At 45.6% G+C, this 27,116-nt stretch overlaps 1 protein-coding gene across 7 annotated transcripts in view; it reads right to left on the bottom strand.

The window, feature by feature from the left end:
- XPO6 (exportin 6) overlaps positions 1–26,893 on the bottom strand; it is a 104,934-nt gene extending 78,041 nt beyond the window's left edge. For 4 of the 7 annotated variants that reach the window (XM_086692601.1, XM_086692605.1, XM_086692606.1 and 1 more), the window contains exon 1: positions 26,273–26,892. In XM_086692601.1, coding sequence (XP_086548727.1) covers positions 26,273–26,275 — 3 coding nt within the window. In that variant the 5' untranslated portion in view covers positions 26,276–26,892. Of the gene's footprint in view, positions 1–26,272 lie in introns of all 7 variants that reach the window. The other 3 variants (XM_086692607.1, XM_086692608.1, XM_086692602.1) reach the window with 2 other exon arrangements.
- Between the last annotated feature and the right edge of the window lie 223 nt (positions 26,894–27,116).

Raw genomic sequence — 27,116 nt, 5'->3', positions numbered from 1 at the left:
TCTTAATTATACAGAACAAACTCCTGATTACCAGAAGGGAGGTGCATGAGGAGTTGGGTGACACAGGCGACGCAGATGAAGGGGGGCACCTGTCACGATGAGCACCGGGTGACGCAGGGAAGTGCCGAATCACTCTATTGTACACCTGAAACGAATGTAACACCGTATACTAACAATACTGGAATTTAAAATACTTTTTTAAGAGAGAAAACCCTTGGCAGCTGAACACATGCTTCCTTTATGATCCTGCAATTCTACTCCTTGAGAACTCGAACAGAAATTGGTACACGTGTATCAAAAAAACTGTACACAAATGTTCACAGCACCATTATTCATAATATCCAAAAAAGCCAAAAGAACCCAAATAAGTATCACCAGTGGAATGGATAAATTGTGGTTCATTCAGCAGGAAAATATTATAAGACAATAAGAATGAATAAATATCGCCACATGCAACAACATGGATGAATCTCACAAACACAACGTTGAGTAAAAAGAAGCCAAAACACACTCTTCATTATTCGTTGTATGTTAATTTTTAAAACAAGCAAAATAATCAGAACAGTGGTTACCTCTGGGGAAGAGGGATTCTGAGATGCTGGTAACATTCTGTTTTCTTGATCTGAGTGTTAGCACACAGGATGCACATTAGGATTTGTGCACTTTTCTGCAAGTATACATACACCATTTAAAAAACTTAATGGCATACTTATTTTTAGCATTCAGGTTGTTATTTTCAGCCAGTGAGTTTAAAAGTTGTGTTTTTTCCTCTATCAGCACAACTACTGAGAGCAACTGGGGGCCTGAAGGTCAGGTCTGAGTGGGAGACTCCTGGATTGCTGGGAACTATCACTTATGTTTTCAGAGCTGTTAGGGGGACAGCATGAAGGATTACAATCCCAAAAGCCTGTGTATACTTCCCCCAGACTTCCTCGGCTTACGTCAGTAGCAAACTAAAACCCTGAGGCAGGATGAGAAAATAAACCTGGCTCAGAAAACTCTCTCGGAGTGTATGTATCTATCTAAAATAAAGTTTTCTGTTCCACAAAGAGTTAAAAACCTGCAGCGCGGAGGAGCTTTCAGCTGTGCCTGCTCTGACTTTATCTGTTCCTTTTATTGCACTGCTCACGGTTCAGTGGTTCAGAGACCTACCTACTACTGACTCATTTATTAAGGAACAACAAAGTCAACCAACACCCATAATCACCTAACTACAAGGAAAACTTGAAAAGGGAAGGATCACATCATCTGAAATCTTTGACTCTTCCTTCTATCTTCTAAGATCACCAGGCCACCTGGTTCTTGCTTTACACTGTCTTTCAGATTTGCACCTTTTCCCTCATCACTTCTATAGGCCCTGATCCCTGCCTGCCTAGATTACTATAATTTCTCTTCCCTGGTTGCCTTGATGTCGGCTCTCCCAATTCCAGTCCAATCTGTGCTTCACCACCAGATGAATTCTTCTAAACATGGATTCTCTGTCCCAATTATTCTAAATCTAGCTTTAAAGGGCCTTTGAATCTGGACTGAGAAACTCAGCCATTCATTCAACAAACAAATAAGCCCAATGCTCACCAAGTAACTGACTCTGCATTAAGCCCCGGAGATGAATATCGATAAGACTAAGATGAACAAGACTGACTGACCCCCTGACTTCAAGGGACTGGAGGTAGCCTGGGGGAGAGAAGGGCAGAGCCTATGAAAAAAAAAAAAAGTAGAATAGGATGGTTTACGAGATCCAGTAGTGACAGATGTATAAATGGCTTCCGGATCCCAAGGGAACGAACTCGGTCTGAGGGAGAGAAGGAAGGCTTCACAGAGAACATGCGTTTTGGGTTTTGAAGAACGCAGAGTTTACTAGGATGAAAGGAGGAAAGCACGCCTGACTCACCATCACTCACCACAGGAAGCCATCCCTCCATTTTGAGCACGCATGGTCTCCCCAGCAAGTGTCTCCTCCCATCCTGCACCTGCTCCTGGGTCTGCAATTCATAGCTCTACCTTCATGACGTTTCTTACAAAATGAAAGTTCACAGCATGGCTCCCTTCGCTGTGTGTACCTCGTGTTTTTATCTCTTGCAATCAGTACCAACAGTTTTGCCCATGGCCCTGTTCTCTGGTCAGTTCAGCACGGCACAATTCAAGCGCACGGGTTCCGAGACTGCATTCCTCAGGTTTGAGCCCAAATGCACTTCAACCTCGGCCTAGTTATTTAATCTGTCACTTTTTTTCCTCTTGTGCACAACTAGGGATAAGAGAACCTAACACATGGGATCGTTCTAAGGATTAAATAATCTGTGTAAAGCACACGGTGAACGTAATGCCAGGAATAAAGGGCTGAGAGCCCCATCTGCCACTGCTAATACTTCATAGGTAGTGGGCCTCTCCATAGGCAGAACATAAAATGCCTGGGAAGACACTCTGCCTAACACATTTGTATTTTCTACCACATCCAGCATGGACTGGTGCTCAAATGTCTTACAGTCCGAATTCAGGAGAAAAAAAGGAACAAGGAGACAGTATCACTTTTAGTTTCTCAGGAATACTGGTAATCCTTCCGAATTTAAAATACACGTGACTATTTAAAATTCCCCCTTTAAGGCCTCGGACTCACATGCGTTCAATAAACATTTCTGGAAAAAACGGGAGAATGCTAACCATTCATCTTAAAAAGACACTGAGACCCAAAGCGGATAATATGGTGCTTGGTCCTTAACTTAAGACACGTACATGGCAGGTTTCTCAAACCCCACCTAAAATTTGTAATGTTTTATGTACTTGCCTCTAAAATGCCCCCCACCGAAGCATAATCTTTTTACAAAATCAATACCGGGGGGAAAAAATGACTCTTTTCTCAAGACGCTTTTATCAAGCTTCCTGGCACCTTTCCCAGTATGTTCCTCCAAGGAGGTGACTCAGATGAGCCTCCTGCACTTGGGCTCATGGCCTCCTTGCCGCCAAACCCAAAAACATGAGGACCAGCATCCCAGAGTCCCACTCAAATATCCTGTGGCATATCTAGAACAATGCTATCACTCTATTTGCCTGTATAGAAAGGTTTCTGAGAACAAGGATTCCGCACTAGCCTCGGACCAAGGCTCAAAAGTATGCGAGGCATACCTGATGCGTTACAACAGATGCCATTAGTGAAGACATTTCAATCTCTTACAAACTTTCTCAGAAGCTAACAGGATTACCGTGGGTGTTCCGACTCTGAAGAGAACACTCCTTCTCCCTTACACTCTTCTTCACGGAAGAGGAAACAGATGAGGAAAGAAGGCCCTCTGGCCTTCAGGCCTGTCAGAGCATGAGACGGAATAAGCAGCTTAAAAGAATGTGCGACGGGAATCAACAACGTGACATCTACGTGGCCCCTCTGAAGTCACTCGGCTCAAAAAGCCAGAAAGCAGGAAAGCCTGGAGAGGAAGCCCTGGTCAGGAGGGATTCACAGGTCTTCTCCCTCCTTTCCTGTCTCTGCTCTGTGTGTCTCAAATGGCAGATACTACCCTAAAAAAAAAAAAAAAAAACCCTAAACACATCCTAATGAGTAGAAATCTCGCTTTACTTCTCTAAAAGCAAACTGTTGAAACCGGCTGGACCTCTGAAGTCCAGCCGTCAGAAGCGCAGGCGCTGAGGCCGGGGGTGCCGAGTGCCTGGCTCACACGTACGCAGCTGGCACGCGCCACAAGCCGCGTCTCCCAACTCAGCCGCATCTGTGCCCGAGTCCAGGTGTCCCTTAGCCCATCTGTGATGGGAAAGTAGAGGCAACGCTAAGAAGAGGGGTTGTCTGGGACTACAGATGTGCAGTGCAGTGATTAACTTCAAAAATTATGTACAGGGGCGCCTGGGTGGCTCAGTCGGTTGAGCGTCCGACTTCGGCTCGGGTCATGATCTCGCGGTCCGTGAGTTCGAGCCCTGCATCGGGCTCTGTGCTGACAGCTCGGAGCCTGGAGCCTGTTTCGGATTCTGTGCCTCCCTCTCTCTGACCCTCCCCCGTTCATGCTCTGTCTCTCCCTGTCTCAAAAATAAACGTAAAAAAAAAAAAAAAAAAAAAATTATGTACAGAAGTTGCAGGAAAAACAGTTTTCTACTGCAGGAAAGAAACGGAGACGCACCATGTTCCAGGAGAGCAAGGCCAGAGCAGATGCACTTACCATGACTCCACGAACACATGTCTGGAACTTAACTATTGGTGCTCTGCATGGGGTGCCCGGGTGGCTCAGTCGGTTAAGCATCCGACTTCAGCTCAGGTCATGATCTCACAGTCCGTGAGTTCGAGCCCCGCGTCGGGCTCTGTGCTGACAGCTCAGAGCCTGGAGCCTGCTTCGGATTCTGTGTCTCCCTCTCTCTGCTCCTCTCTCTCTCTCCCTCTCTTTCTCTGTCTCTCTCAGAAATGAATAAACGTTTAAAAAAAATTTTTTTTAGGGGCGCCTGGGTGGCGCAGTCGGTTAAGCGTCCGACTTCAGCCAGGTCACGATCTCGCGGTCCGTGGGTTCGGGCCCCGCGTCGGGCTCTGGGCTGATGGCTCAGAGCCTGGAGCCTGTTTCCGATTCTGTGTCTCCCTCTCTCTCTGCCCCTCCCCCATTCATGCTCTGTCTCTCTCTGTCCCAAAAATAAATAAACGTTGAAAAAAAAAATTAAAAAAAAAAAAATTTTTTTTTAATGAAGTTCTGCGTTTGCCTCAGAAGGGCTCCTCATTGTTGCCTACAGCTTAACTTTGAAAATATTCGCCCTTTGGGAGTAACGACAGATATAACTTTGTATAATATCATCATATAGATAATTATTTGATTAAAACATATGGTTTAGCCGCATCTAAACATAATTCTAATCACTAAAAGGTACTTTTCTGCTTTAGTCTAAAGCTACCATCAAGCTGATCAATGGCAAAAAATACCTCCCAGTATTTTTTGGGTTTGCACAGTATTTCTCGGGTTTAGGTCAGATTCTGTCTCTCCCGTGAACAAAAGGGGTCTGTTTACTGCTGAAGACTGGGAGGTAGAAGCAGGAAAACGGCCAGGCATCTGGGCCAGAAAGCCCAACTGGTCCCACTGTGGCAGTGAGAAGGTCGAGGCAGCATTGTCTGTCCCCCTGGGGACCAGTTAGAGGAAACATCTTGTACAGAGAGGACAGTATGTTTTAATGCTGGGAAAACCTATCCATGTACTATACTGGACAATACAGTAAAACAAGAACCACCAATTAGCTACTAATGGACAGGGGCACTGGTTTCCAAAATTTAAAACAAATCTAAAGGAGATTAACGAGTCATGACTAGTAAATGCGATACTCGATTCTAAGGCTAGATCCTGCACCAAAGTGGGGAAAAATACTACAAGGACATAACTGGGTCAAAGGACAAAACTGGAATACCAATGGCAGATCTGATGAAAGTACTGAATCAATGTTACATTAACTGAAGTTGCTAACTGCATTGTGGCTCCGTAAGAAAATACCCGTTAGAAAATACACTACATAGGGTCAAGGGGCCATGACGTAGGCAACTTACTCTCAAACAGTTCAGCCAAAGAACCTGTGTACATATATACGTGGAGAAACTGTAAATAATAAAGCAAACAGGGCAAAATGTTAACACTGGCAGAGTTTGGATAAAGGGTAAAAGAGTTTTCTTTGTACTACTCATTCTTTGCAATCTTTGTGTCAGTTGGAAATTATTTCCAAATAGAAAGTTTTTGAAAATTTCATCTGTTGAGGGTGCCAGAGTGGCTCAGTCGGTTTAGTGTCCAACTCTTTTTTTGTGTTTGTTTTTTTTTTTGTTTTTAACGTTTATTCATTATTGAAAGAGAGAGCCAGAGCATGAGCAGGGGAGGGGCAGACACAGAATCCAAAGCAGGCTCCCGGCTCCAAGCTGTCAGCACAGAGCCTGACGCGGGGCTCGAACTCAAACCATGAGATCATGACCTGAGCCAAAGTCGGACGCCCAACAGACTGAGCCACCCAGGTGCCCCTATGTCCAACTCTTGATTTTGGCCCGTGATCTCATGGTTCGTGGGATCGAGCCCCATGTCCTGGCTCTGTGCTACCAGTATGAGGCCTACTTGGGATTCTCTCTCTGCCCCCCCCCCCAAAATAAACAAATAAACATTAAAAAAAAACTTCATTTGTTGGATTGGTACCCCTCCAACTTTGCTCTTCAGTGCTCCCAGCGGGCTGGGCAAATAGGAAAGAGAAAGCAAGAAAAGGATATGACAGGCAAAAGGGACTCATCAACCTCTCAGATGCCAGGGTTACACTAGCACACATCATTTGTGAACAAGGATAGGATATAGCATAGGCATTAAAAATTTTGCATCTGCTGGTTGGGCAACAAACATATCCCACTAGGAGCTAAAATACATGTAAGTTCTATGCTTATTTATTTATATTACAGTAGAAGGTTTCAATTACACAGCCAAAAAAGCAAGTGATAAGAATAGTTATTCGGCAAGAAACTGTCTAAAATAAATGAGTAATACAACCCAAAATAGGCTCTCTCGTCACAATTCCATCTGCTTCTTTTTCCCAGGTACATATCCCAGGAGGATGGGTATTTTTGTCTGCATGCCTAGTCAATTAAATCCAAAAGATGCCGAGACCATCAACACAAGGCATACTATCAACAACTCCTAAAACAGGACCACAGAATCTTAAGAGAGAAATACAAACCCCAGAGAACAGCAAGTCCAACCTCAACATACAGAGGAGGAAAATGAAGAGTATCTTGCCCAAAGTCGACCAGCTACTGGTCAAGTGAAGGCCCTGGAGCAGGGCCACCAGAGCCCTCTCCCAGTGACAGCTCCTCTATCCTTTAAAGGAGGATACCGAGGGGCGCCTGGGTGGCTCCATCGGTTAAGTGTCCAACTTTGGCTCAGGTCATGATCTCACGGTCTGTGGGTTTGAGCCCTGCGTCGGGCTCTGTGCTGACAGCTCAGAGCCTGGAGCCTGCTTCGGATTCTGTGTCTCCCTCTCTCTCTGACCCTCCCCTGCTCATGCTATGTCTCTGTCTCAAAAACAAACGTTAAAAAAAAAAATTTAAAGGAGGACAGCGAGTTCTAGGGCTGTAAGTATGATGAGTGAGCTGGCATTACCTCGCATGGGATGAAATCAGGCAATGAATGAGTGTGAAGTTAACAGGCCCACTATATGCGTGCTGCAAATCTAAAATCCCAAGTAAAGGGGCGCCTGGGTGGCGCAGTCGGTTAAGCGTCCGACTTCAGCCAGGTCACGATCTCACGGTCCGGGAGTTCGAGCCCCGTGTCAGGCTCTGGGCTGATGGCTCGGAGCCTGGAGCCTGTTTCTGATTCTATGTCTCCCTCTCTCTCTGCCCCTCCCCCGTTCATGCTCTGTCTCTCTCTGTCCCAAAAATAAATAAACGTTGGAAAAAAATAAATAAATAAATAAATAAAAAATAAATAAAATCCCAAGTAACACTACAACTCATACATAAAGAATCCATGGCAGCTGCTCGTACTACCTGTAACTGTTTAAGAGCAAGTCTTGAAAAACCTGTACCACCTTCATCCTGAATTATTCCCAGACACAACTGGCATTTTATTTTTAATGTTTATTTATTTATTTATTTTTTTTTTTCAACTTTTTTTTTTTTTTTTGGGACAGAGAGAGACAGAGCATGAACCGGGGAGGGGCAGAGAGAGAGGGAGACACAGAATCGGAAACAGGCTCCAGGTTCCGAGCCATCAGCCCAGAGCCTGACGCGGGGCTGGAACCCACGGACCGCGAGATCGTGACCTGGCTGAAGTCGGACGCTTAACCGACTGCGCCACCCAGGCGCCCCTATTTATTTTTGAAAGAGAGAGAGAGACACCATGTGAGTGGGAGAGGGGCAGAGAGAGAGAGGGAGACAGGCTCTAAGCAGGCTCCAGGCTCTAAGCTGTCAGCACAGAGCCTGACGCGGGGCTTGAACGCACGAACTGCGAGACCATGACCTGAGCTGAAGTCGAACGCTTAACCGACTGAGCTGCCCAGGTGTCCCAGAACTGGCATGTTACATAACAGTTTAAATAACATTTATTTCATTTTGGCAAAAATCTCCAGATTGTATTCCAGCCTGCTGGGATTTGAAGGGGCATAATCACTTCCTTTCTCCCGCCCAGGTCTATCGCTTGCTACAGTCTCAAGCAACCGAGTGCGATCAAAGTCCAATATCCTCTTCATGACTTGCAAAGCTGCAATGCCTCCTCCTTTCCATCCTGAATTGACCTGATCCAGCCAGGCCGAGCAACAATAGGAAGGCAGGACGAGGTGGCAGGAGACAAGCTTCTCTTGAGGATAAGCAGGTGAGAAGTCCAAGGACAAAGCTAGGAGGGTTCTGATGCCGTGACCTCACACCTGGGAAATGTGGGCCAATGGTGTTGGGCTCTCCCCAGTGCACCCATCATAAACAAATCAGGAACTACATCCCTCCTGGGGGAAGGAAAAAATGAGAGGGGGAAGCCAGAGCTCAGAAGAATGTGCTCCAATACCGTTGCCACCTAGGTTACACAGGACAACTGCTCGAACGCGCACCAAACTAGGAATGAGGACACTGGCGGCACACAGTGAACATACCTACCTTAATGTCACGGAGTCGTACATTTTTCAATGGTAAATTTCATGTTTATTTTACCACACACACACACACACACAGAGAGAGAGGGAAAACTCTTAAGGCTGTGGGGAAAAAGTATGTTAAGGCACCATTTCTAATACATTAAAATAACTACAAAGGATGCTTAAGTAAATAATAAGTAAACATTAAATAAACCTATAAATGTGACCTATAAGTCCTATAAAGAGACAAAAATAGGGAAGAATGTAGGTAGCGGAAAAAAAAAAAACAGACAAAAATCGAAGTTGGTGATAACTTTTCTTACCCTTCCACCCCAAACAATATATTACAATGAAGCCGTTTTTTAACCTATTAAATTTGCAACAATTTTCTTAAGCCTACCCAATGCCAAGGAGTGTATTTATCTACAGCTGGTAGGAAGAATAAACTGGTATAAACTTTCCAGAAAATATCTGATGACGTACCTTAAACGTGTACATACTAAATCTAAAACTATGTTAAAAATAAAAGGTTTACTAAAAAATCGTCACACCCTTGGGTCCTTCTGGGAATCTAGCCTAAGGCAATTTTCTGAAATACAGAAAAAGCTCTTTGCAAAAACATGAATCACATATTATTTACAATGGCAAAAAAAATGGAACAATCTAACTGCCCAAAAATCCATGCAATGCAATATTACACAGCCTCTGTAAATACTTATGAAGTATTTGATGATTTGGAAAACCACTTCTACTATAACATTACATGCAAAAAGAAGAAAAAAAGTGCATTTATCGTGATCTCAGCCATGTTTAAAAAATACATAGGAGGGGTGCCTGGGTAGCTCAGTTGGTTAAGTGTCCGACTTCGGCTCAGGTCATGATCTCGCACTTCGTGGGTTCAAGCCCTGCATCAGGCTCTGTGCTGACAGCTCAGGGGCTGGAGCCTGCTTCAGATTCTGTGTCTGTGTCTCTCTATGCCCCTTCCCCGCTTGCAGTCTGTCTCTCTCTGTGTCTCTCTCTCTCTCTCTCTCTGTCTCTCTCTCTCTCAAAAATAAGTAAACATTAAAAAAAATTTTTTTTAATTCTAAAAAATAAATAAAAAGTACATAGGAAAGAAGACTAGAAGGAAACAAAATCCGAGAGGTTGAATCCGAGGATGGTGAGCTCTTATTTATTTTGTACTTATCACAATAGTCTACAACAGAGTTCAAAGTCCTTTTTACCATCAGGAAAAAACAATTGACTAAGCAAAATCAAAAGGTGGCAGAGAAGCCTTTGTGACAGCACCAGCACCTACTTCAATTACCAAATGGTACAAGAAAGAAGACGCTACAGAAACCGACCTAACTCACTGGCCACAGATCTTGGAAGGCTGGATGACTACAGCTCTGTGTAAAAGTAAATCCCCACGGGAGAAAAGCACACAGGAGCCCCACACACTATTTGTGCAACCCTTCTGGTCTAAAATCACTTCCAAATACAATGTTTCAATTAAATACATAAATCCTTGATAGATCCCTTACGTTGTCTTTCTCTAAAATCAGAATGCAGGGGCGCCTGGGTGGCGCAGTCGGTTAAGCGTCCGACTTCAGCCAGGTCACGATCTCGCAGTCCGTGAGTTCGAGCCCCGCGTCAGGCTCTGGGCTGATGGCTCGGAGCCTGGAGCCTGTTTCCGATTCTGTGTCTCCCTCTCTCTCTGCCCCTCCCCCGTTCATGCTCTGTCTCTCTCTGTCCCAAAAATAAATAAACGTTGAAAAAAAAAAAAAAATTTAAAATCAGAATGCAGCACGTACGTGAATAATTTCCTGGGCTGTACAAAAGCACAGAGCTCCTTTCGTCACGAACTAAATAAAAGCCTCTGGAGTCGCAGTCGTCACAGAAATCACCAGTGCTGCCAGGCGGGCGTCCTGTTCTTCAACATTTCAAAGCTTTCGTTGCTGTAACTGACCCCTCTTCCACATGTAGCTGTGGCTCCATCTGCCCGAAATGGCCCTTCTGCTTCTGCGCCTCAAGCCCCAAATTCTTTGCCTAGTGACTTCCTCCTTCTGCTGTGAAACCTAGCCCCAGGGTCACCTCCTTCCAGAAGCCTTCCCGGTTACAACTCTCCAATTTGGCCAGGGTTTTTATTTTATTTTTAAAGTACAGGTGTACCTCTTACAAGGCTCCCCCAGGACAGTAATCATTTGTTGGCATGCACATCTCCTCATCCAGAGTTACAAACTTCCAGAAGTTATAAACTTCTAGAACTTTTCTTCACCCTTTGCCACCCTCACATTCAATAACTGTAGACCAGATGAGTTCCCAATTATTTTGCAACTCTATCACAAGCAACTCTCCAAACTCACCTCCCGACTTTCCATTTGGGTAAAGTATTACAAAGCACACACACATCCGTGCACAGACTTCACACCTGAAATTAAATGTCTTTTCAACTTTCCTTACATCATCAGCAGGATCTTCAGAGGCCTAGCACGCCACCAGTATCATGAACTGCTTTCCTTTCTTTCTACACCTAGGGCATGGTGAATCCAAGACACCAAACTTAACATTCAACTCTTGAATTTATCCATAACTTCTATTTCCTCACTAAGAACTTTAACTTCTTATCTTTTCATTTGCATTACCAATTCCGTGAGTTGAATTTCTTTGGGGGACTATCTTCCATAAAGTAGTGAAGACTTTTATAACGCCCTAGTCACAACCCTGAATGGTAAAGAACCCACAGGCTGCACTGAGCTAGGAGGTCAGCTGGGCCACTCACTAGCCAGCTAGGTAACTTGTTCTAGACACTGCAAGACACATCTTTAAAAAAAAAAAAAAAAGACTTATCAAAGGCTTTGAAGGTCACCGACAATCATCAAAACCACAAGTGTTAAATGTCAAGGGTCCTATGGAGTGTGCCGATAAAAGCGGTCCACGCAAAGTCCTTTCACTTTCAATCTGTTCACTATCAAGGTATAAAAGGGGATTCTTTTTCTCAAAATGTCTTCTGATATTTCTTCGAGGTCTTTAAAAGCCTTAAGTTTCTTCTCTTCGTAAGAAGTCTCCTTTACAGTTATACGAGGATGGGATTTGTTAGCACTTCTCAGCAAAGCATGTCTGTCCACAAAGGTCTAGAAACAGACCAGTCGTCCCCACGGCAAAATGAGCGGAAGGCCACCTGGTGTTATCCTCAAAGATAATGTGTGTGCCTGGGTCTTTAATTTGCTTGTGAAGACTGGGGAGGCCAGCAAGGTGGGGAGAGAGGAGAGGAAGGAAGAAAGAATACATACATTGATTTTTAAACAGTATATGTTTAAAGTCAACCCAAGAGATTCAAGACATTTCAGATTCACAGAGAGCGGCTATGACCTATAGCCCCAGGACAGGTACCTTCCTTCAACCAGGTATAGGTGTTCTCTGCCATTAGGGGAATCTCAGTAGAAAATAGAGAAACCCTAAGCATGACTGGTAAACTCCCTTATGAAATTACTTCATATATCCTTTAGCATTCTAAATTCACACTCTGGTTCACAAACCCAGTTAACAAATGATTACCAGAAAAATCTCTTCACCAAGGTGAGCTCCGCAGCTTTCTGGCAATGGAATTGCTTTCCTACAATTAAACTTGTTCTTACGTTATGTTATGACAAACATGAAGCCAAGCGGGGAAGAGTATTGTCTTAACCATATGGATCATCAGACAAAAGTTTAGAAAATGATGAGATTACACAGTCCCATCACTAAGACAATCATGTTAGTCAGGTCTACAATATTAGTATATGTGAAATGTCAGTGCTCTTATTCTGACTAAAATCAGCAGCATGAGAGCCATCGACCAAATGTGCAAGCCATTCCAAACATAATTTTATCGATTCTAAAATTCAGCCAAATTACATTCTTTTCAATTGTTGGCTGACCCAACAGAAAAATGTACAAAGATCTGGAGACCAAAAATGGTCAGCAGACATGGGAAAAAATGCACATGGCAATAAAATATCAAAAGATGTTCCATTTCACTTACAAAGAAAGGATCCCACATGTGATTCCTGATATGCCATTTTCACCTCTCACATTAAAAAGTTTTAACGGTTGGCTGGAAGATAGGAAAACAGGAAGTATCCCATTAATGAGAGTAGAAACTCATAATTTTGTAGGAATAGCACCATCTACCAGAATTTTTAAATACACGGTTTGCCCCACAATTCTTCTAGAAATTTATCCTACTATCTCACAAAGTGGACAAAGATGTATTCAATGTGTTTACTACAGTATTAGTACCAAGCACTAGAAATCTAAAATAGCCAACATTACGGAACTTATGCCTTAAGGCAGGCATACCACGTTCTAGGGCAAAATGATAACAACAAAAAAAAAATAATCCACACTAAAAGATATCCTAATTGAGTTACTGAACTTCAGCAACATAGATTTCTTCTAACAACCATGCAAAAAAAAGGCAAGCTATCTCTAACTGGGGTAAAGGGACAGCATTATATGAATTAGGCTAAACACACTTGTCCACACAACATCATTCAATGGCAAAAAAACGGTGAGTATCAACAAAATTCTTCAGAAAAGAACGTATGACCCATGAGTATTTATGGATAAGAACAACAGGCAGGCATTTTCAAACATGAAATAATTTAGGGAATACAGCAACCAAAAACTCTATGAAAAGAAATTATCAGCTAATCGATGCTGAACAGATTAAAAGGATCAACAAAACACTCAATCCCAGAATATCTAAGAATCTGAAGGAAAGAGTGCAAACCAAGAATTTTATACCTAGCCAAGATATCCTTCAAGTATAAAAGCAAGCATTATTTCACCAAATAAGTCACCCTTTTTAAAAATTGACAATCAAATCTAGCCAACAGGAAGATGAATTAAAGATAGGAGATATGGAGGGGCACCTGGGTGACCCAGTTGGTTAAGTGTCTGACTTTGGCTCAGGTCATGATCTTAACGGTTCATGAGTTCAAGCCCCACATCGGGCTCACTGCTTTCAGCACAAAGCCTGCTGCATTCAGATCCTCTGTCCTCTCTCTCTCTGCTCCTCCCCCCCACCGGCTCTTTCCCTCTCTCTCTCTCTCTCTCTCTCTCTCTCTCTCTCTCTCTCTGTGTGTGTGTGTGTCTTTCTCTATTATTTGTTAAATAAATAAACTTAAAAAGAAAAAAGACTTCAGGTATGAAAAGACCACAGTTCAAAGAACCAGTGGAGAACAATTAATCCTTAAAATCTAAAACTAAAACTAAATACTGAGGAAATTATGGTTACGGAACAAATTGTAAATGCTCTAAAGTAACGTAAAACAACAATCAACAATCCCAATGAGAAGGGGAAAATAGAAGAAGTGCAAATGTTCTTATTTTTCCAATTATTAAGGTCACTGATACTGCCTAGAACTGAAACATGGAATATATTTATTAAAAATGATGCTATCTTGGGGTGCCTAGGTGGCTCAGTCGGTTAAGTGTCCAACTTTGATATTGGCTCAGGTCATGATCTTTCAGTCGTGGGATCAAGCCCCATGTCTGGCTCTGTGCCAAGCATGAAGCCTACTTGGGATGGATTCTCTCTCACCCTCTATCTGCCCCTCCCCTGCTCATGCGTGAGTGTGCACACTCTCTCAAAATAAACATTAAAAAAAATGGGGGCACCTGGGTGGCTCAATTAAGCATCTGACTCTTGATTTCCACTCAGGTCATGATCTCACGATTTGTGAGATTGAACCCCTCACTGGGCTCTGCACTGACAGCACAGAGAGCCTACTTGAGATTCTCTCCCTCTCTCTGCCCCTTCCCCTGCTCACACTCTTTCTCGCTCTTTCTAAACAAATAAAATAAACGTTAAAAAAAATTGATGCCATCTTCTTGGGATGCCTGGCTGGCTCAGTCAATGAAGCATGGGACTCTTAATCTTGGGGTTGTTGAGTTCAAGCCCCACGTTGGGCTGTAGCTTATTTAAAAATAAAATAAAATTAGTAGATAAAATAAAAATGACTCCATCTTGTTGAAGTCTTTCATAATCTTTTCTCTTAACCTCCACAGATTTATCAAAAGCTAATAATTACTGAAGCAAAGATTTACTTGAAATCTGACAAGTCCTTATTCAGTTTCATTGCTTTCTTTATGTGCTATGAAATGCAAGTGACCTCTCAAGGGCGCCATGCTTATGAAAACAGTCAATCTCTTAAGGTCACACACGGATTACACTCCTACACTGTCCTCAAACTGACAAAGCTAGAGGGAGAGAGAGATGAGTGGATGCTGGGGGGTGGGGGCAGGACTCAGAGAGTACTAGGCTTCAGGAGTTCTGTGGTGCTGGGGCAGCTCTGGACCTTGACTGTGGTGCAGTTACATCCATCAGTACATGGACCAAGCTGCACGGAACCATACACACAAGTGAGTGCAGGTTAAAAACAGGTGAAAACTAAGTAAGGTCTCCAGGCCAGTCGGTAACTGACAGGCACCAATGTCAACTTCCTGGTTTTGCTATTGCACACAGCTATGGAAGATGTCACCACTGGGAACTTGTGGTCCTCCTTTTGCAACTTTCTGTATTTAATTACTCCAGAAAGTAAAGCTTTAAAAAAAAAAAAAATGCAACAGTTAATTGATTTTTCTTTTATTTTAAAACTTACATGATTCCTCGGGGGTGCCTGTGTGGCTCAGTCAGTTAAGCATCTGACTTCAGCTCAGGTCGTGATCTCGCAGTTCATGAGTTCGAGCCCCACATCGGGCTCTGTGCTGACAGCTCAGAGCCTGGAGCCTGCTTCGGATTCTGTGTCTCCCCCTCTCTCTGCCCCTCCCCTGCTCACGTTCTGTCTCTTCTCTCTCTCAAAAATAAACATTAAAAAATTAAAAAAAAAAAAAAAAAAAACGATCCCCCAAATCAGCATGATCACTTTTAAAATGAAAGAACTTTAGGATTCCATCTCGCCTATCCAGATAACACACATCTACAAAGACATACAGATATTTATATGACGCTAATTGTACTTTAGGGTAGTAGGATTAGGAGTGATTTCTTTTGCCATATTCTTTGCACCTATAACGCCTGATTTTTAAAAAGCACATGTCATTCTTATAAAAAACTATCCGGTTGTTACTTTTTTTTTAATTTTTTTTTAACGTTTATTTATTTTTGAGACAGAGGGAGACAGAGCATGAACGGGGGAGGGGCAGAGAGAGAGGGAGAGACAGAATCTGAAACAGGCTCCAGACTCTGAGCAGTCAGCACAGAGCCCGACGCGGGGCTCGAACTCACGGACCGTGAGATCATGACCTGAGCCGAAGTCGGACGCTTAACCGACCAAGCCACCCAGGCGCCCCTGGCCACTCTTTTTTTAAATAGAGAGATGGAACGATCTTCCCAGGTCTACTTAATTACTAACCAATTTAGAAACCAGTGATTTTTTGTTTCCCCAGCTGCATTTAGCTAATAAAATACCTTTACCTTTTCAGGGAGTCTGAGACCAGAGATCTTTTTCATGATAACCCTTATGTAAAACAGCAGCAGGCTACTCTAATGTAAATGAGCTCCCACATATGCTAAACCTAACGGACTTAGGTCAACTGACCTGCATAAAGAAATCAAGCCACTGTCCTTTCTGCTGATGTGCTGTGATGGGATCCAGCTACCACTGTGCCCTCAAGAGTCATGCTTTCTCTAGTCTATCACAGTAGAGGACATGCAGATACCTAGTTTCCCCTCAGTCATGAGCAAAGTTTTGACCATCTTGCCCTATTACTTTACAAGTTTTAAGGTTAGATGACTAGATGCACTGTTTTTCCTGGGACAATACACCCAGCTGGACTACATTTCAAGTAAATACGTCTCTGCAGATGTGCACTGGCTTAAGAAGAAACCTAGTGAAGGAGGAGGAGGAGGAGGAGGAGGAGGAGGAGGAGGAGGATGAGGAGGAAGGGAAGGGGAGGGGGAGGGGGAGGAGGGGGGAGGGGGGAGGAGAGGAGGAGGGGGGAGGAGAGGAGGAGGGGGGGAGGAGAGGAGGAGGGGGAGGAGGGGGAAGGGGAAGAAACAACCTAGTGATGTCAAAAAAAAAAAACAAAACACGGGCTGTGGAGTTAGAACCTTGGGTCTGAATCGCATTTCTATCAACCTGCTGTGTAATTTTGGACGAGGTACTTACATTATCCTCCCTGACCCTCAGTGTCCTCATCTTCCCAACTGTGCGATGAGAACAGAGAAGACCCACCTTGCAACGCTGTCATTAAATTAAAGGAGGTACCGTATGCAGTGTACGTGAGGGCCCATCGACAATGGCTGCTGCTGAGTGTAATTATGAAACACACACAGACCTTCTGCTCCCTCTGACCCCCAGCTTCCTTCCTTTCCCATCAGCCTCCTGCCACCTCCCTCACTTCCCTCTGCGCCGTGAGTTTCCTCAGTATCCACAACCCCTCCCTCACCACACCCCATCCCCACTGCGCCCCAACAGTTCTTCCAGCAGCGATTGGTGGCTGGAGCCTCCCCCTAAGCACACCATCTACACAGCATTTCTAACAACTTCCCCGGCTTGCTGTTCCCCACCTCTATGCGTCTAGGGGGAAAATGCTGTCATGCGAGCGTGCTGGCTTTGGAAAAACAGGGCGCCTGATTGTGAGCGTGTAGGTTTTGGAAAAACAGGGTGCCTACTACATTCATACTCTATTACAATCTTACCACACTCTCCAAAAACTGCCACTGTCATTTACTACAGTCTAGGGCCTCCCTGACCTTCTTGAATTTTTCTTTTAACACCTGACTCTTTTGACTGCCTCAGTATCTACAGAATGCTTACAGATGCTGGAAATGCAAAAAGGCTGGAAAAGCAAAGAGGCCTAAGACTCACCCTGACACAGACTCTTAAAGACAAAGATCTAATCCTCCCCACCCGCAGACTTGAAGTGGGACTAAAAGAAAACGAGTTGAAGATCTCACACTGTGCTCCTCACGCTTCTGAAGTGACACTAGAAGCATGTAGTCCTGTAATTCCTATATAATAAAAAACAATATATCAAAATAATAAAAGTCAAAAGAAAAAACATAACTGTATTCAAAGATGATAAATGCTAAGCTACTAGCTGAAAAGCCTTAGAAAGGTGTTTATGGTGACCTTGAAATGGTGGGGAAGGTGTCACCTGCAAAAATGAAGAAAAGGACATTAGAGCAGAGGGAACAGCACTGAGCAAAGACAGAAGTATGAAGAGTACTCACTGTTCTGGGAATGACAGGTGGTTTGCTGTGGCTAGGGAACATGTATAATTTGGCAAGTCTTTAAAAGATATTCCAGGGGTGCCTGGGTGGCGCAGTCGGTTGAGCGTCCGACTTCAGCCAGGTCACGATCTCTCGGTCCGTGAGTTCGAGCCCCGCGTCGGGCTCTGGGCTGATGGCTCGGAGCCTGGAGCCTCTTTCCGATTCTGTGTCTCCCTCTCTCTCTCTGCCCCTCCCCCGTTCATGCTCTGTCTCTCTCTGTCCCAAAAATAAATTAAAAAACGTTGAAAAAAAAAATTTAAAAGATATTCCAAATACATCACTGTAAGCATTTAATACATCATCTTCATCTGTACTGAGAGGACTAAAAGTGAAATTGTGAAAACCCAGGGCCCAAGTGCTTCCTGCCGCTCTGTGGAAAGCTTGGGTCTCTGCTCTGAATGATTTGGGGTCGAATGGCATGCTTCCATCTGAGCTCCAAGAGGTGGCTCTGGCAGGAATACAAAAGACGGACTGGCAGAGGGAGAACCTGGAAGCTGTCAAGACACCAAGACTGAAAGCAAGAGACAACCCTGACCGAAGTGGAAGGAATGGAGGGAAGGGCGGGGGTCAGAACACAGGTCAGCAGAGCATCCCCAAGTCTAGAGGCATAAGGTAAAGAGGAAGTTAAAGATGACTCAGGTTTCCCACTTAAGTGTACAGCAAATAAGGTCATGAACAGAACCAGGGCAGGTGGGAGGAGGCACTAACCTGAGATAAAGACGGTGGACTTGGCTTAGACAGGCTTAGAGTGCCTACAGGACACTCAGGTGGAGACCAACGGCTAGAGAGTGAGGCTGAGTCCTCACTGGCACACAGGTCCTAGCTGAAGCCATGAGAAGACCAAGGAAGACTAAACCAGGACAGTAATATCATGGGGGGCAAGGGAAAAAAAGTGTTTCAGAAACGAAAAAGAAGTCCAGGGGTTGCCAAAGGCAAGTCAGAAAGGCACAAGGACTGAAAAGAGGTCGCTTATACTGGTGTCAGCACCCGCAAGTTACAGGTGATCTCGAAAAGTGGTGAAGACGCACAGTCAGTCTGCGATGGGTCGCAAAAGGTGCGGGAGGACAGCAGCCACAAGCTCAGGAGCCCCCTCCCTTTTCACCCAAGCCCATGCTGTCACATCTTCCTTGACTTGGACACGTATGTCAACGATTCCGCTTCGTCAATCGTCAAGACTTTTGTCCTGCCCGATGCCAATCACCTGCATCTCAACGCAGCAAATGCCCACCTCCTTCCAGAGCAAACCCCTTATTTTATCTGCATGGGGCCTCTCTCCTGTCATCTTCCTGTCCGTTTCTTTACCTGTCACCTCCTCCATTCCACCAAATCCAAATCACCAATTAATTAAAACCTCCACTATTCCCAAACACCAGTTTCCCAAAGTCACCTTGAGTTTTTTCCCTTTTCTTTATCCCTTAACTCTGGAATCCACTTTTTAAAAAATGACAACTCTCTCGCTCAAGTCTTCCTCACTCTAATTCCACACCTAAAAACCGACCTTTGGCACAGCCATACAGGCAAGGTGTCATGTCTGGTTTCCCACACCAATCTAACCTGTACACGGCAGATGGTTTTCCTTTAAGGAAAAACCAGCCAACAAAGCCAAACTCCCTACGGAAGGCCCTCCATAACCTGGTCATAAACCACCTTTATGGCTTTCTCTCCAACTATTACATAACACAAACCGCCATGGCCAAACCGGTCTATTCAATGGTTTGAACATTAGTTACACCCTCCTCTTCTGAAATATCCTCTCTCGGCAAGTTCTATTGGGCACAGGGAACCTAGCTTACTCCAGCTCTCTAAAGGCCCTTTGAACACGCAACACATCCACAGCATTCCTACAATGTAACTGTCTACTCTGCCAGAAATTGTTCCAGATTCTTGCCATTCATCAGTGAACAAAGTGAAGATCCCCAGCTCTATAGAGTTAACATTTTAGCAGAAGGAGATAACAAGAAATAGACCTCATAAATAACATCAAGTATATAAAATGTTTTAAAATGGTCAATGTTACACAGGGCCTTGCTGGTTCAGTCCCTAGAGCACTCGACTCTTGATCTCAGTGTCATGAGTTCAAGCCCCACGTTGAGCATAAAGCTCACTTCAAAGGGGAGGGAGGGTTGCCTGGGTGGCTCAGTCAGTTAGGCGTCTGACTTGATTTTGGCTCAAATCTCAGTTCATGAGATGGAGCAAAGCCTGCTTGGGATATATACTCTCTCTCTCTCTCTCTCTCTCCCTCCCTCCCTCCCTCTCTCTCTCTCTCTCTTTCTGGGCCTCCCCTGCGTGCATACTCTCTCTCAAAAAAAAAAAAAATTTTTAAAAATTTTAAGGTAAATGCCACAAAAAGCAAGCGAGCAGGATGTGAAGGCGTGGGAGCCCTGGAGAGGGCTTGGGAACTAATCATCTCAGCTGTAGCACCAGTGGACAGAGGAACCTTGATGCACCTTGATGTGCGAGGCAGACAGAATGGAAGGTGAGGCATTAGAGAGCACTCTTCCCCAGAGTTCTATTGCAAAGGGGAGCAAAGAAACGGGGCAGAAGCTGGCCTGGGCAGCAGAGGTAAAGGTATTTACAATGAGAAGAAATAACACGTTTGTGTCCTACAAGTACCTAAAGCCCTACAAAGTCGTAGGCACTCAACAAATGTTACCTTAATTCCTTCCTTCACTTTCCCTTGACACCTGTTTTTGGTTATCTTTAGGGATACCTATCTGATCTTTGTAACTATCTGCAGACAACTTTTCCTAACCCTTCAAGATTCCAATACGCTTCCTGGGAAACCCTCCCTGGCCCCTCTCCTCAGTGAGTCTCCCTCAGATATGCTGCCTTTTTGCACCAATGCATTCTTCTACTATCACCCTTATCACAGTCTCTTGTAATCACCAGGAGACAGTCCCATCTGCCTCATTAAACTGGCTCCTAGAGGACAGGGCAATACTAACCCTCTTGGGGTCAAAGTGTAACAGTTATGAGCTCTGACTCCGCTCTGACTCTGGAGCCAGACTGCCTGGCTTCGAATCCCGGTTCCACCACTCAGTCACAATGTGACCCTGAGAAGGTGCCTAACCTCTCAGGGCTTTGAATGTTCTAATCCATAAAATGAGAAATAAAAATAGCCTCTACCTCCTGGCATTGCTTAGAGAAGTAAATGAGTGAACATATGTAAAATATGTGGTGTATGCTAAGCCCTATAAGTATTAACTATTATATTCTTATATCCACAGTACCTAGGATTGTACGCTTGACATAGGAAATCAATAAATTATTTTATGAATGAACTGAGGCACTAAAAAGCTCTCGCTCACTGTAGAGAATTACTTCTCTATGTATTACAGAGTTTGTGTTTTTCCCAGTAATTCCATCATTTGAGCAATGTCATTTTTTGGCTAGTTAACCTGCTTCCCAGCCCAGCTCTAGCTGCGTTGCGGACGACAGAGCCTGAGTACTTCTGAACCTTTCCCTGGCATCTCTCCGCACCGTCATGGCTCTTCATACCTCCCAGGGCTCGGTGCACCACGTGACACCATTAACGAACAAGGGGATGACACACCATTTGAGTGACCAAACGGAAGGTGTGATTTTGCCTCCATTTTCGGGACCACTCACAGAAGGCAACATTCAAAAACATAAGAAGTCTTTGTAACCAAAGCACTTTTCTAAGCAACTAGAAAAACACTAACTTAAGCAAGAACTTGATTTTGCACAAAACTTCCACAATAACCAACAGCTCATTCGATGTGAAGTAACCACTTTTCAGAGGAGTGGGAACCTCAAGATATTACATCACTGCAGGACTCGCCGAAATTCAACAACACGCCAATGAATTAATCAAATGTAGTTACAGTATAGCTGTTCTAGTGATTCTGTACTGCAACTACAAATCTTGTTTTAACTGGCTCTAAATTTGCAGGTCAAGATACCTCCTAGAGGGAGGGTTTAAAGGAAGTATCCATACTTCCCGGCCCCCATCACTATCTACCTCAGAACCCAACAAAATGTAGTCGGATGACATCCCCCCATCCTGTTCCATGATCTTCCACGTGGAGCAGCACAAGGCGCAGACAGTCCCCGACTTACAATGGTCCGACTTCAGGAGGACGCAAAAGCGATGCGCAGTCAGTCGAAACCATACTTCAAATTCTGACTTTGGATCTTTTCCCAGGCTAGTGACACGCGGTACGAAATTCTCTCCTAATGCTGGGTGGTGGCAGTCAGCCACTGCTCCCAGTCAGCCACACGATCAGCGGGGTCAACAACTGCTACACCCACAACCATTCTATTCTTTTCAGTACGATATTCAGTAAATGACATGAGATATTCAACACTCTGTTGTAAGACAGGCTTTGTGTTAGGTGATTTTGTGCAACTGTAGGCTAACTTACATATTCTGAACATGTTTAAGGTAGGCTAGGCTAAGCTATGATGTTCGATAGTAAATGCATTTTGACTTACAATATATTCGACTTACGTTGAGTTTATCAGGACACAACCCCACTGGAAATCGAGAAAGATCTGAACTACCAAAAGCACAGGCTCTGGAGTAGAGCGCCTTGGTCCAAATGCCAGCTCCACCCAGGTACCTCCATCAGGTGTCATTCCCCCCCCTCGTAACAATGTGACCTCGCAGGGCTGGTCCAGTAAACCAGACCAGATACAGATACTGAATGACTGACCACAAGAAAAATGAACAAATGAGAAACAGCTAGCTTATAGCAGACACACAACAAATGGTGGTTTTCTCCTATTACACCATTTTCATCTCATCAGAATTGAAGTTTTACAAAGAAGACATTAAAAAGGCTCAAACGTGTCAACTAATGCCCTTAATTAAAAGTAAAAATGTTAAGAGTGAGGAAAAAGTTCCCGGAATAAAGAAAGAGCTGTGATCCCAGGGAAAAGCTCCTCCTCCTGTAAAATACACACCTGGCAACAACTTCCTTGCATTCTGAGGACAAGGCCTGCCCCGTCCACACCCGACCCTGGGATACCTACAGGATATGAACCCCTGGTGTCAGAACTGAAAAAATGTTGTGATTAGAAGGTCCTAGTCTCGGGGCACCTGGGTGGCTCAATTGGTTAAGCCTCTGACTCTTGATTTTGGCTCAGGTCATGATCTCGTGGTTCATGAGTTCAAGCCCCAAGTTGGGCTCTGTGAAGGCACAGAGCCTGCTTGGGATTTTCTCTCTCTTTCTCTCTCTCTCTCTCTCACTCCCCCTCTGTCCCCTCCCTCCCTCTGCCCCTCCCCACTTGCACACTCTCTCTCAAAATAAAGTCGTTTAAAAAAAATTTTTTTTTAAATTTAAAAAAAAGATCCTTTTCTCATCACATCCACTGTGGCCACCCCCTGGGTGCTTAAGTATGTGAGCTCTAGGTTACAAAAACCTTCACTTGAAACTTACCCCCCCCAGAAAAAGACATACAAGGTAAACATGAAGTCAACTACTTTACAATAATTGCTCCCAGGTGGCCATTTTCAGGATGCTCTGCCTGCCTATTAATGAAATCTGAATGCAAGGGTGCTGGGCTAGCTTAGTCAATAACCAATAAAATTGTGCCCGGGGTCCTAAAGCAACATTCTTTGCAAACTCCCCGAGGGGAGGAGCTTATCTGCTTTTTCATCTGACATTCCCTAGAGCCTGCCGTATAGTGGGGACTTAAAATCCACTAAAAGATTTGGACACCCCTATGCACGGCAGCATTACTCACAAGTCAAAAGGTGCAAGTTAACCCAGGTGTCCATCAACAGATGACTGGACGCACAAAATATGAGCTTATAGGAGTTTTATGTGAGTTTACACCCACAATAGAATATTACTCAGTGTTAAAATGAAGGAATTTCTGACACATGCCACAACATGGCTGAACCTCCAGGACATTATACTCAGTGAAATAAGCAGTCACGAAAAGACCCAATACTGTATGGTTCCACTTATATGAGATACAGAGTCAAGTTCACAGAGAGAGAAAATAGAATAGTGGTCACCAGGGGATGGGGGAGAAAGGAATGAAGTTATTGCCTAATGGATGCAGTTTCAGTTATGCTAGATGAAGAAAGTTCTGGGGATGAAAGCACAACCATGTGAATGTACAGTGACCCTTGAACAACGTGGTTTTGAATGTATTTCCTCTTCTTTATGATTTTCTTCTTGACTTTTTCTCTAGCTTACTTTCTTGTTAAGAATACAGTATATAGGGGCACCTGGGTAGCTCAGTCGGTTAAGCGTCTGACTTCGGCTCAGGTCATGGTCTCCCGGTTTGTGAGTTCGAGCCCCGTGTAGGGCTCTGTGCTGACAGCTCAGAGCCTGGAGCCTCCTTCAGATTCTGTGTCTCCTCCTCTCTCTGCCCCTCCCCTGCTCATGCTCTATCTCTCAATAATAAATGTTAAAAAAAAAAAATACAGTATATAATACACATAACATACAAAATAAACGTTCATCAACTGTTATCAGTAAGGCTTCCGGGGAAACTAATAGTAAAGTTTCGGGGGAGTCCAAAGTTATACACGATTCTCCACTGCATGGAGGTCAGTGCCCATGACCCCCATGTTGCTCAAGGGTCAAGTGCGCTTAATGCTGCTGACCCGTACGCTTAAAAATCATTAAAATGGGGAGCACCTGGGTGACTCAGTCAGTTGAGCGTCCAACTTTGGCTCAGGTCACGATCTCACAGTTTGTGGGTTCAAGCCCCGCATCAGGCTCTGTGCTGTCAGCTCGGAGCCTGGAACCTGCTTCCGATTCTGTGTCTCCCTCTCTCTCTCTGCCCCTCCCCTGCTCTGCCGGGCTGTCTCTCTCTCCAAAATAAATAAATGTTAAAAAAAAAATTTTTTTTTTAAATCATTAAAATGGTACATTTTATGTTCTGTGTATTTTACAATCTAAAAAAGAAAAACAAGAAAATTAATTTGAAAGAACAAATGAAGGAAGAAATACTGAGTATTATTTTCATCACTCACTAAATGTCTTATCTCATACCTTTGGATTATTCATTAGGGCGTTCCTAGCTCCACATTTTACAGATGAAATTGGGACTCAGAGAGCTTAACTGATCTGCCACTCCATTACACATAGGACCTACTACACAGTGCTGCTCACCATTAATGGCCTAAGCCCCACGAAGACAAGGCCTATGCCTGAGGTTGTCCCTCCATGCCCAGAACCTAACACAACACCCACAGGCTCCTTGAGTGTTTTAAAAATCCCATTGGCCTGAACGTCTAGATCACAGATGTCACTGTGTCCCTTTCTCCACGAAATCCCCAACAGGGGTAAACTGGGCAGCCCGAAGAACACTTCGTTCTCTGGAAGCGCACAGACACAGGCTGAGCAGTCAACCGCTCCCCCAAGGGCTTACTATGTACCAGGAGTTGGGGCAGATAAAGGTTCAATTTCATCTTTGGGGCACCTGGGTGGCTCAGTCGGTTGAGCGTCCGACTTCGCTCAGGTCACGATCTCACGGTCCGTGAGTTCGAGCCCCGCATCGGGCTCTGTGCTGACAGCTCAGAGCCTGGAGCCTGCTTCAGATTCTGTGTCTCCCTCTCTCTCTGGCCCTCCCCCCGTTCATGCTCTGTCTCTCTCTGTCTCAAAAATAAATAAATGTTAAAAAAAAAAAATTAAAAAAAAAAAGGTTCAATTTCATCTTTGAGAGAACTGAATCTACTGCCGTAGAGAGATAAGGCTCAGAAACAATTACAACAAAAAAGACAAAGGGCTTAATAAATAGACAGGAGTACATAAATCTAAGGGAATACTGAGTGTCTATGGGTCTGAAAAACGTGGCAAGTATCTTCAGAAGAGGTGGCTTCTGAGCTGGATGTGGAAGGATGAATAGTTTTCCAAGCACTACCAGGGAAAAGGCCAGAGCACGAAGCAGAAAGAACAGCAGACTGGGTGTCAAAAAAGCACCCCTGTTCCCGACTTTGCTGTTATCCAGATCAGTGACCTCTGCAAATCGCAACCCGTTTCCTCGTGTACAAGCCTACAGCAAGCCCCCAAGTCCAGCTCTGTGTGTTCTACCTAATACAAGCTCTGAAGTCAAAGTGCCTAGGTTCAAATCGCGCCACGGTCACTTAAGAGTGACCTTGAGCTGGGTTATTAGTTACTCTGTGCCTCAGTCTCCCCACTTCGGGAGAGCTGGTGTGCTCATTAAATAACACAGGTCACTCAGCACATAGTAAGCCCTCAATAAATACAGGAAAGCCCCCGTCAAACATGCCACATTGTGAGAGAGGCAAACGCCAGATGCAAGGGGAGCGCCGGCTGCGTTTCCAGGTCCCTCCCAGTCCTGAGACATCCCGGGGGGGGGGGGGGGGGGGATGGGAGCGCCGAGCCGGGGCTGCAAAGCCTGCACGCATGTGTCACTGCTGGGCTCGGCACGCGCCTCTCCCCGCCCCGAGGAGAAGCGATGGCTCAGCAGTCCCGGGGCCCGCTCCCACCCCTCGGGCCGGGCACCGGGGCGGGAAGGGGCTCGGACCCCACTTACCATGCTGGCCGGGGGAGGGGCGGCTCAGGTGAGCTGGCTCTCGAGCTTCGGACACGTCCCGCTCGCACAGTTCAGGTCATGGTCCCGGCAGGTTCGGGAAGTCCCCCGCCCATGCAAAGACAACCGCTGCCCCACCCGGGCCCCGCGGGGACCCTCTAAAAAGAGCTCGGCCCCCCGGCCCGCCTCGCCGGGGACCCCCGGAACAAATTCATCTAGACCCACCCGCCCCTCCCCAAGGAAACTGAAAAAGCAGGAAATGGGGCTCAGAGGCCGGCGAGGAGGGCAGCGGCTCGGGGCCCCCCGCCCGGGCCCGACCCCCGAGGGGAGGCTCCGGGCCCAGGCAGGGGCTCCCGGCCTCCGCGTTCAGAAGCGGCTGCGGGCCGGGCCCCGAGGCTGAAGGGGCGGAGGCTGAAGGGGCCTCGGCGGCGCAGCCCCGGCGGCCGGCTCAGGGTAGAGGCCCGGGGGCCCGCGCTGTCCTCGCCGCCTCAGCCCACACGGCCGCCGCCGCCGCCCCCCGGAGCATCCCTGCGCGCGCGCCCGCCCCGGAGCCGCCCGCTCGCGCCGCGCGGCCGCCCCCGACCAACAGCCCCAACGCGCCGGAAGTGGCGAGCGCCCGGCGCGGCCCCACGGCGCGGCCGCCGGGCTGCGGCGCTGGAACCGGACCAATCCGGAATCGAGCGGGGAGAGGGTGGGGGGGCGCGGGGCGGGGCCGCACCTGACGGCTCCCGCCTGGCCCCGCCCCCGCCCGGCCCCGCCCGGCGCTCGCCGCCCATCCACGCGGGCCGCCGGCCATGTTGGTAAAGGGCCCGAGCCTGCCATCTTAGTAAAGGGGCGGTTTCCCTTT

Source organism: Puma concolor, chromosome E3, assembly GCF_028749965.1.
Source record: "Puma concolor isolate L17-30 chromosome E3, mPumCon1.1.hap2, whole genome shotgun sequence".
NCBI classification, from domain to species: domain Eukaryota; kingdom Metazoa; phylum Chordata; class Mammalia; order Carnivora; family Felidae; genus Puma; species Puma concolor.
Note: the sequence above shows the minus strand (reverse complement) of the source record. Positions and strands in the feature narration are given on the sequence as shown.